At 36.3% G+C, this 11,903-nt stretch overlaps 1 protein-coding gene across 23 annotated transcripts in view; it reads right to left on the bottom strand.

Moving 5' to 3' along the window:
* The window catches only part of LOC116851603 (bromodomain adjacent to zinc finger domain protein 2B-like), a 401,190-nt gene that overhangs the window by 37,037 nt on the left and 352,250 nt on the right, over positions 1-11,903 (bottom strand). For 19 of the 23 annotated variants that reach the window (XM_032831181.1, XM_032831197.1, XM_032831190.1 and 16 more), the window contains 4 exons: positions 11,318-11,632; positions 7,272-7,546; positions 5,389-5,470; positions 608-1,243 (listed from right to left, as the gene is read on the bottom strand). In XM_032831181.1, coding sequence (XP_032687072.1) covers positions 608-1,243; positions 5,389-5,470; positions 7,272-7,546; positions 11,318-11,632 — 1,308 coding nt within the window. The remainder of the gene's footprint in view (positions 1-607; positions 1,244-5,388; positions 5,471-7,271; positions 7,547-11,317; positions 11,633-11,903) is intronic. The other 4 variants (XM_032831200.1, XM_032831201.1, XM_032831202.1 and 1 more) reach the window with 2 other exon arrangements.

Below are 11,903 nucleotides of genomic sequence, written 5' to 3'. Positions count from 1 at the left end.
ACATATATATATATATATATATATATATATATATTGTTCCATTCCACGCACGCAACACACGTAGAATTGTGAACCGCGAGCGGTCGCGCTCGCAGCTCCGCTCTTACCTCCGGGAATCTCTTCGTCCATCTCGCAAACCGTGTCCGGAACGGGGAAGAGACAGAGACAGAAACAGACGGACAGAAAGAGAGAGAGAGAAAGAGAGAGAAAGAACAAGAAATAGAGATATATATATAAAAGCCAGGACAAAATATTTATGTATTAAAGGGGTGAAGAGATGGGGACATCCGGAAATAATAATGACTCACAAGACAATATGACAACACTCATTAGTGAACATGATATGGTGGGTTCATATGAGGCGGGATTCCAAATGGCAGGTTTAATATATGATGTCAGGGTATCATCGAGCTTCCGACATCATTTCGCGAGCCAAATGATTCAAACGAAAGAAATAAATCGAGAGTAAAGTAGAGAAAGAGAGAGAAAGAGAGAGATTAGGAGGCACAGAGGCGATCCAAGGCGGGCAAGATCGACGACAGGGGGTGAGGGAAACGAGATAGGAGATATACCGAGGCTTCGGGGGATGCGTCATACGACATCTTACCTCCAGAAGTTCCTGGTTCTGCGTTTGGGTCTGAGCCTGCTGGGTATTGTCCGGCAGTATGGCCGTGGTCGTCGTGCCGGTCGACGTAGTCGTCGACGACGACTGGTTCGACGTGGAGGTCGGCGCCGTCGGCTGCGATGACGGCGCCAAGCCCACCGACGTCGACTGCAGGCTCAAGGTAGCAGCGCAGGACGGCGGCGGCGGCGGTGGCGGTGGCGGCAACGGCGGCGGCGGCGGCGGCGGCGGCAGCGGCGGCGGCGGTACTACCTGCACCTGCGGCGGTGCTACGACCACGGAGGCCAACGACGTCGACGGCGGTGTCGTCGTGATCGTCGTCGTGATCGTCGTCGTCGCTATCGCCGCCGGGGTGCAGAGCGCCGCCGTCGTCGAGCCGGATGACAGTGATGAAATCGGCGGCGGCGGCGGTTTTTTCGGCACGTCCTCGACGTCCGGTTGCTGCATCATGTCCCGGTTGCGCCAGCTCTCGGCGATGCTCTCGCGGTTCTTCCAGATGGTGGCAACCGTACTGCTCGCCAGACCCAGCTCGCGAGCCACGTCGCTCTTGCTCTTGCCGCGCTCGATCTCTTGGATGATCTTCATTTTCTGCTTGATTGTGAACGCGAGCCGCTTTCGACCCTGCGTTGGTTTGGTGGTGGGTTTCAGGGATGCCCAATATATAATCGATCGCGTTAATCGGCGGTTTGGGAGTCCGGGCGATACGCGGAGATCGTTTTCGCAATTAGACCGGATTTATTTTATTAACTCGAGCTAAAATTTTGTCAAATTTTTCACACTAAAAAATCGTTAAAATTTTTCCTCTCGAAACTGGCAAATCGGGGAAAACTCGTCGCTATTAAATATAAAATGTAATTTGATATCTTCCACAACTTTAGGTTGTCGCAATATTGCTGACAAAATGATTACGTGATAGCGACTTCGCGAGCTCCGCGTGCCGCCTCTTTGGAAAAACTACGAGTAACTATGATCACCAATTTCAGATACGATAAGCACATAAAAGCGACTGCCACTTGAAAAAAAAAAATAAAAAAATATAAATTACGTACTCTCATTATCATTAAATAATTTCTCGATTGAATTTCATAATTTCCCAACACAACGTATATACAAAGTGTTTGGTTATAAATATCCAGATAAATATCTCGTAATTTTTTGAGGTTATAGAAAATATCAATAAAGGAAGTTTGCATGATTTTTATATAGTCCACAGGAAAATAAAAGCAAAATAATTTTTTTATTCATGACATTTCTGATTACTAAAGGTCACCTTCGATTTTTTCTAAATGAAATATTTTTTAGCGTATATCGATTTCTCTAGTCATTCTACATATAAAAAGGCTTGGGAAAAAACGCCAAAAGTGAGTATTTGCCAAGAATTTTTACATTTTATCCTGATATTTTTCAATGCAAAAATACAATATTCCGTACTTTTATACGTAGAACGACTGATGAAATCAATTGTTGTAAGAACACATAAAGAAATATTAAAAAAAGTTCCATTGCATTTTACAGAATAAATGTACTAGTATGTAAAGATTAATATGACCGATCAATTTCTTTTAATTTTATATATAAAAGTATTAAAATGAGGTTGTGGAAAAGTAGATAATTTACAAGGTATTTTATATCTTGTACGGGAAAGTATTAGGATAAAATGTAAAATATATAGGATTCAAGTTTCGATGATTTTACTTCGATACTTTTGCATGTCTTGAGGAATTATTTAGTATTAAAAAGATCACATGATTCCATCAAAAAAATCGAAGATGACTTTTATGATATGAAAAGATCATAGGTAAAAAAATTGTTTGTTTACTTGTATGTTATTATGGACGAAAAATCATGCAAATTTCCTTCAGTGATATATATTTCCTGTAACTTTAAATAGTCACGAGATATTTGCTCGAATACTTATAACAAAAAGCACCATGTATATACAATAACAACACAAAGACACACGATCAAGATAACGATTTTCAACATCGATACTTCGCTAAATTAAAATCACTCCAATCTTTCGATTGGTTTGTCTAACAAAACGCAATAGTAATGCACCGTTAATGCGCCACATCTTTCGTTCGTGTCCTCTCTATGTTCTCGGGGAGAAGCATCGATTAGGATCGGTTATATACGATCTGGGCATCCCTTATTTCGCGCATCCACTACATGTGCGAGTCCGCGCGTGTAGCTACACAGTTACTACGCTTCTATTGTGTCGTCTGACGTTTTTCTTCTATTTTTTCACAAATTGCACGGCTTGTGATGGTAATGGTGGTGGTGGTAGTGTGTGTAATGTGCGGGCCAGTGATATATGCTGGTGCGTGTGGATGTGGAGTGCGTGTGGATGTGGAGTGCGTGTATGAATGCGGGGGAAGGGGGAGAGAGAAAGACAGAAAGAAAGAAAGAGAGAGAAAGATAAATGAACGAACGAGTGACAGTGATTGAGGGGGATAGGGCGGTAATCTGGCTTGCGTGAAGGATTTTGACGGGGTAGTTTGGAGAACTATCACAAATGGAGGGGGGAAGGGCTTTTGAAATTTCTACAATCGCGCCTCTACTTCCACAACAACAGCAACAGCAACAATGACGACGACGAGATGACAACGACAATGACGAAAAGATTTTTTCCATTGCACAGACAAATTTCCGAAAGAAACGTCGATCGGTCGTCCTCACCACATCTTTCGAGAGCGAGATTCGCTCGAAATCGACCATTCGTGTTCGTGCCTTCTCGAACTCGCGTACATATACCTGCCGCGTGCAAATTTTGAAAAGGAATTTATCTCTCAAGCACTCGAACGCGGCATCTGATTACGTCGGAGTAGGGAAATGATTCTGGAGCGAGGTGGTTCCTCGCTTAACTCGGGAGCAGGCATGTGAATTTGACTAACGACCAAAGAAGTAAGATAGTAAAAAAGAGAATATTAAAAAAAGAGAATACTATTAAGAAAATATATAATTAATAATATTCTTTTCATTGATTATCATAACACACTCCAAATTGTTCGATATTCATTATCAATTATTCATTTGTTATGATATATGTATGTGCCGATCCATTCAAATCAACTAATAGTAACATTACATCAATGTTATAATTTTTCATTCAGCAATATAAATGTAATATAACACATATTGTGTACATAACAATTACGTTATTGAATGGGAAATCATAACATTGATATAATGTTGCCGTTATAATTGATGTTTACTGGAAAAGTCAAAAGAAACGCGTCTACTTCCGAGTTAAGTGCTTTTATTCTCTTTCCATCATCTCGATCTTTCCGACAAATTCCGCGTTGTGAAGTTCGATAATCCGTGTATAACAAAAAATTCATACTCCTATTAATTCACACTTTTTTACAACACTCGAAATTTTATCAAATTTTTACTCCTGTCAGGGTTCCGTAACCCTTTAAACGGTGTCATTGGCGAGTACATTTTACATGTCAACTGTACAATTCGCTCTTACCACTGACGCGTAAAATCAGAGTAAGAGAGAGACCGAGCAAATCTTTCAGCCTAAATGACACTCGTTCTATTCGCATTGCACTTCGCGTATCAGATGCATCCTTTTGCGTGTGACGCAGCTTCCCTTTCCATTACCAGAAAAGCTTTTCTTCCCTTACCAGAAAATTCTCAGTGAAAACGCCACTCCCGCCCTTACCCTCAAAGAAAATAGACAAAAACTACGCGATGGGGAAAAATAAAATATTTGTACATATCAACGATATATTTGTTTATATCATGTATATAAGTATCGGTGATATTGATTGAGAACACACGTAATCGTTTCAAAACAAATCCCGGGGTGCACGAGATATCGACTGCCACGCGGGGAATTTTTTAATTCGAACCTACATCGACATCTATATTAATTTATTTACAATTCCAGCGTTCCCATACAAAAAAAGAAAAATAATAACTATAAATATCACACGTGATTTAGTGTAAACCAACAAGAAAAGGATGATCGTAAAAGAGGCACGACATTTTCGTTCCTTTCTCTCGTCGAATGACTTTTAACGATAGATGCCGAGATCGGCACGGTTATAGTTCCTCTTTTTGTGTTTTCATTTCACTCCTCTTTCCGACGACAGTTGCATGTTGATTTAATGGATAAAAAACAATGAAATCATCGCGCGCTCGTTCTTCCCACGATTCTTTTTCTCTTAATTACCAAACAATTAAACGCTCGGAGAGCTAATAATAATTTGGCGAAATCAAAAAGGGATAAAACTCAAATAGAGGGTGCTTTCGGGTGAGAGGACATGCAGGGTTCTCCTGTCACTATCGCTAGCGGTCGTCGGTTGGCAATGGGTGTCTCATGTGTCCTAGGACATTTGAGGGGGTGGGGGTGGCGGGTGAGGGGGTTGTAAGAGGGTCGTTGGACGTATATATAGTATATAAGAGAGTTTCTCTATACAAGAATATTCATTATAAAAAAGAGTCGTATATAATATATGTATATATAGACAAATGTATATATATATACGGAGAAAAAATATATATATGTATATATATATAAATACGGCACACACAGAGAGCATGCGACACGCACGACAGGTGGACAAAATACAAAAAAACGTAGGTATCCCAAATAGAATAAGAGAACAGTTTTTCGTGTGAATGAAACAACGAGATCGAGACAAACGTGAAAAGGAAACTCGACGACGTAAAAAAGAGAGAGAAAGAGTGATAGAGAGAGATAGAGAGAGATAGAGAGAGAGAAAGAAAGAATGAGAGACACGTCGGGGACTTACCTCGAGCAGCTGTTGATTCCTGATTTCTCGTTCCCGTCTCACGGCTTCCTGCCGCTCCGTCTTCTCCTGCTCCTTAATAAGCCTACAATAAGGGTATCATTAACTTCGCATCATCTTCGATGATAAAAACGCTCGAACAAATCGTTAATCAAAGAGTGACCCCGCGAAACTACCTGGTTCATAAATTTCACGAACGTTCAAGAGAACGAGCGCGACTGAGAGAAAGAAAGAGAAAGAAAGAGAAGAAGGAATAGGGGTAGAGAGAGTGAAGAGGAGAGGGAGAGAAAGGGAGAGAGAGAGAGAGAAAGAGAGTAAATCCGAGCTTTAAATTAATACAGCAGAAAAGAAAAGATCTCACGCGTGCGCATTCAGCCTTCGTCATCACCGTCGTCGTCGTCATAGCTCTTGCTCGATAACGTTTACGGTTACGCACGCAACGATCTTACCGACGAAAAGATAAGCGTTAATTAAACATTGACATGTTGGCTGCCGAGACCGCGGGATTAAGTAATGAAATGCACACGTTTACTACGCGCCGAGAAGATAATAAATAATCGTGCGCTCGTCGCCTCGGCGACATCTCCAATAAACTTTATGATTTATTCGGTCGTCAGCAGGGACCATTATTAACTGCTCGTAGTTTTATGAAATAATCGACAACGCGGAGATCTCACACGCGTCGCTCGGCTTTCTCTTTCTTTCTCTCATAGTCTCTCTTTCTCTTCGTCTTTCAACTACAACGTCCATCGTTTATCATTTATCGCGCATTTATATACACTGCCAGGTGTACACTTAGTTTCAATACGGTTTGAACACTTTGTCGACGCACTTTGAAACGCAACTGATGGTGACAGAACTTGTTTTTGATTAATTCTCAGAAATTCTCTCTCTTTGGACCATTTGTTTCGAATTGATTCCGGTATCCAAAAGTTTCCGTATAAAAAAGACATAAGTCATTTTGAAATCGAGTATATGCACATATAAAAATATAATTCTGCTTCTAAGAAAAGTAATTATTTTTCATTTATTTTTCTTCTTTTAAGTAATGGTTATCTTTAACAAAGAATATTTGTTTCATAATTGTCTTAAAATATGTTCACAAATTCTAGAAAAGCTCATTACCATACACTCAAAAGGAGAATTAATTTTCTTTATAACAATATTGTAAAACTTTATCGAAGGAAAAAATTGTTCGATTCTATATAGAGAAAAAATGTTTGAAATTTGTAACTATGATCACACAAAAAAGCAACTACTATTATGGTAAAGAAAATAATGTTATATTATTAAATTCTATTATAATATTAGTAATAATAACTTTATATGCACGTTCTCATTTTCGTGTTAGAATTAAAAAATATGTGATTGAAAGAACAAAAATAATTATAAATTCAGTTAGATCAACCATTTTTAATCTCTCAATATATGTAGCAAGTAAACCGAATTTTTGTTTTAATTTAATATTTTTTATTAAAGTATAAACTCTTACGAGAGAATTCAGGATATATTTTGAATATATTTAATGTTTACAATGAAAAAAGAAAATTTATAATTATAAATATGCGAATATATAAGATACTTATTAAAATAAGTGATATTTATTTAAATAAAATATGTACTTTTCTGTATGTAAGATATAACACGTCCAATACCCGACACTCGAATTGTTCTCGGCATTCTTGCATAAGTTTTATCAAATGTATGATGTATAGGAATTATACTCATTTTGTTCATGGTTTAGTGCCGCGTCTTTTGTGGGTTTGTTTCCGATATTTCATGAACATTTTCAATTTACTCCGTCAGAGAGGAGAGCAACTTGATATAGTACCATGCGACAATGATAAAACAAAATTTATAAATTTGTATATTACGTGAACACTTACCTCGCTTGCTCCTTGTGCCGTTGTGCTTCTTCCTTCGCGAGTTTCTTCGCATAGGCCAGTTTGTCTCGCTCATACTGATTGTTTGTCCGTACGTCCCTGAAGCCGCCAGCCGCTCGGAGCTCATCCAGTCTTCTTGCCACCTCCTGGGCCCCAAGTCTGACGAACTCGGCCTCCGCCAAACCCATAGTGGGTTGCAAGAACTCGCCAACCAACGGACGCGAAGAAAACGAAAAGTTGGCAGTTGTCAATTCAACGGGGTTTTGATGCTCCAGAAACTGCAGAAAGCAGAAAACGAATATTTTTTTCTTTCTCCCACAAACAATCGACCGAAAATTTTATCCAGATTTTATTTGATATAATTTTGTTGTTCTTTCTATTGTAATGGCATTATGTTGCAACTTAAATACTGTCAAAAGTTAAATTTTTTAAAAGTAAATAGTCCGTAAACTTATTTTCTCTTAAGAATTGTTTCAATACATTAAACGCAATTTACACACATGTACACTGAATTTCAAAAGAGTTTGAACTAAAGATGTGTCGGATACTAAATTTGCCGGATACCGGATATCCGATAATAACGTGATACCAGATATGCGGCCGGATACTGGATATTCAGTACTAATTTCTATAGAAATTTCTATATTAACATTTACATAAGTAATACATTACATAACATTTGCCTTTATTTGCCACATTATGGGGAGCCAACTTTATAAAACAAATGTATTCTTTTAACACATATAGGTGTGTCAATTTACCTTACAACAGAATTTTTATTTCTCTTCTTATGGCTCTTGCAGACCAGCGCGATGCGCGACGTAACACGCGATATATAACGAGCGATATCCAATCAGAGTATTGGTATTCCGGTAAAACTGTACGTTCATTGGACATCGCGCGTCGCATATCGTGTATTGTGCTGGTCTGAGAAAGCGGGTTACTCTGGCTGCACTACCAATCATTATTGAATATAAATCTTCAGAAAGATTATATATTACAGAGTTAACTTAATAAAAGATAATTAGTTTGTTCTTAGAGAACTTTAGATTTCGAATCCTGCATTAATGACGTAAATATTCAAACTTATACTAATAAATTAATATCCGGTTATCCGACCGGATACTAATGAAATCCAGCTATTCGGCTGAATTGTAAAAAGATGGCTAGATAGACCGAATATCGGATAGTTGCCGGATATCCGGCACATCCCTAGTTTGAACACTTTTTGGTAAAAATACCGAATAAGAGACCCAACCTATAACCTTGACCTTAACATATGTTATCAATGTCCCTGAATAATATTTAACAAATTTTAAGCATCGCACATTGCTTGTGTTAAAAAATTAATTTTAAAGAAAGTTTATAAATAAAACAATTTTTACACACAGTATACATTGAAATATAAGCTGTACATATATATGCACGGAAGAAAGGTTCCGTCTCTTTCCACCTCTTTCTAAAAAAAGAAAAAAAACTAACCTAATCTAATATACCATTTATATTTTTGTTTTCTTTCTCTGTATATTTTATATTTTTATATTATTTCTCATTGAGAAGCTATATATAAAAATGTAAACCATGAGATATAAACAATAGGTTTTTTTTAGGAGGGGATGCAAAGGGAAAAACGAAGCCCCTCCCCCGCGCATATACGTGTTCAGTTTACCATATTTTAATGTACATTATGTGTAAAAATCCGTTTTCTTTATAAAAATTCTTTTGTTAATAACTTTTTAATAAACAATGAGTAAAGTCTAAAACCTTTTGAATGTTACTCAGAAACATATCATTAATAATATGTCAAGATCAAGTTTATAGGAGATGAGTCCCTTACCCGATATTTTTACCAAAAATGTACAGGATGGGTCAGGTTAGGTTTTGTTGGGAGGAAGGGCAGCGGAGCTTTTCCTTCGCGCATGTATGTATTGCTTACTATATTTCAATGTATACCGTATGCAAAAATTATGTTTAATTTATAAAACTTTTTTTATTAATAACTTTGATTACAACTTGTTATTTATTAATAAACAAATAAAGATTAAAATCTATTTAGAAGAGTAATATGATAAGGTCAAGGTATGTCAAGGCCATAGAAGCTGAGTCCCTATTCAGTATTTTTACCCGTTTATTTTTTGATGTGTTTTGAAACACAGCCGATAGTACAATGAGAGAATTTATTTCTTATTAATTCTCAGAAGTTCTCTCACTGGACTATTGTGTTTTAAACTGAAATGAAAAAAAAGCATTTAAACCGTCTTGAAACCTAGTGTACAATTAAAAAAAAGATTAATTGAACTGAGATATAATTAAAGTCACAGTTAGTATTTGCATATATCACAAATATAAAAGTAAGTTCCGGTATCATTCTAACGATCAAACTATTCTTGCATTTTTAATGAAAAACTAACAGACGATAAAACAGACTTTTCGAGAAATTAATATGTAATTGATTATGTAAAATACATAATTTTTGATAACCCCGATTGAAGTATACGGAGTAACACAATTAACCTATAAATAGAGCTGACAATATTGTATGCTCTATATTTCTCTTTGTGCTTCTTGGTTAAATTTTTGAAAAATAAAATGGTTAATCTTTTGTTGTCACACTTATTTTTTCTGTTTAGTTTGGCACACTGAATTTGTGAGACTCAGTAACTTTTCCGATATGCCCTTATTTAAATATTTATAAATGTGTTTATCTAAGAAATAGATATAACAGTAAACAGATATGATAGTTTTGAATGTAAAAAAAAATAAATTCGAAAATCTTGTCACGTTCATAACTTTTAAAATAAATAATTTCAGATATAAGAGAAAAAAGGCACTATTATAAAATATAATTATAAAATTATAAAATTTTACAAAAGTAAAACATTTTACGCGCTTTAAAGAAAGAATTCTATATTTATATATGCAATAATTCAAAATTCAATAATTATGGGATTTTTAAACCGAGAATTACAAGAAGTATAAACATATCTCAGATAATACATTTCATTTAATAATGTTGGTAATAGTGGCAGTAATGACTCCAAATCTCAAAGCCAATTTTTGCAACTTCTTAATAAGCTAATAGTTAAATCTGTTGTTTAATTTGAACGTAAAACAAAGATAAACGCATGATTTAACTGAGGTTTATTTAGAAAAATCAGCTCTTAATAACCTTCAGTTTTTATCTTTTCGTTCTTAAGAGATTGTTCGTCCTCTCCGATCTCGTGGATTACTGCAGATCACAGATAAGCTGCAGCGGTTTGTGTTGATATATTCGTAACTTCAAAGCTTCAACATTCATGTGAATTTATTTAGCTATTGTAGTTTTTATGATTATTACCAATCTTTGTTTAGTCAAACATCCATTTTTGTTATTTTTATTTCAAAAGAAGAAAAGAAAATTCACAAGATCGAAAATTAAGTCTGAGAATTATGTTTTACTAATCTAATAATATTATGAAGTTGTTTTTTTAATAAAACTGATACTCTCTGATTATTTTTAATTATTCAGATACAAAAACTTAAAGTTAAAATTTTAATAGCAGGAATTGATGGAATTGCTGATGAAAGTTGTGGGATACGATCGAACCTCACCTTGTGGTTAACGTTCCAAAAATCGGGCCTTATCATTGTCGGATAGATTAATTTGACTCATAAATGCCAAATTAAGAGTCAACACTAGATACTAAGCTAGGGCGAAGCAATCGAAATGACAGTATATAATTTCTTCTAAAAATTATTTAAATTTATAACAGCACATTTTATATTTTTATATAATTGGCAATGAATAAAACTAAAAAGAAGGAATAAATATTTTTCTCCTTGTACAACGCACTTTTCTTAAAATATCTATCATTTCGATTGTTCTGATAAAAATAAGTTGTTAATCACCGGTATTTTTAATGTTGAATAATCTGAAAAATTAATATTGACTCCAACAACTCTAACGTATCACATCTCAAACTTCCAAGAACTGACGCGCGAATCGCCAATTTGATAACTCGCTCCAAACGTCGTCGGTTTGTCGCACGATATGTTACATAGAAACCAACCTTTACTAGATCGGGACTGCTCCTGAAAGTTTTCCCGCAGGGACTGTAATACGACACGTCGCCTTTTATCACTCCCGTCTTTCCCAGTCCCCTGATAACTGTTTCGCGTTTCCAGCCGCGCTCCAGAGGCATCTGCAGGTCTCGCTCGCTGGGTTTGAGCTTCCTCCGCTTCGCGCTGGATGTGCCCTCTACGTTGTCGTCGTCGGTGTCTGTGACAACGTCGGTGTTGCTACCGCTCTCGCTGGTCACGTCCATATTGCTCTCTTCGCCCGAGACCTCCAATAATTTGTTCTTCATTTTTTCCTGTAAAGATCGCTATATAGGGAGAATGGTTTTAGTTACGAAATCATAAGCGAACGAAAAGGAAATGAAACGTGGCTCCCATGTGAATCGGTCGAGGCGCTCTCCTCTTTTCTTCTTCTTAGTTTGTCCCCGTTGACAAATTATAATAATACTCCGCTCAACAAAGGTATATAATGATATTAAAATTACACACATATATATATGTGTGTAATTTTAATGTATGTATATATATATATATATATATATATATATATATATATATATATATATATATATATATATA

Source organism: Odontomachus brunneus, unplaced genomic scaffold, assembly GCF_010583005.1.
Source record: "Odontomachus brunneus isolate Ranch 3 - 2012 unplaced genomic scaffold, Obru_v1 Obru_scaffold_180, whole genome shotgun sequence".
In the NCBI taxonomy this organism is placed as follows: domain Eukaryota; kingdom Metazoa; phylum Arthropoda; class Insecta; order Hymenoptera; family Formicidae; genus Odontomachus; species Odontomachus brunneus.
This window is presented reverse-complemented; position numbering and strand designations above follow the sequence as displayed.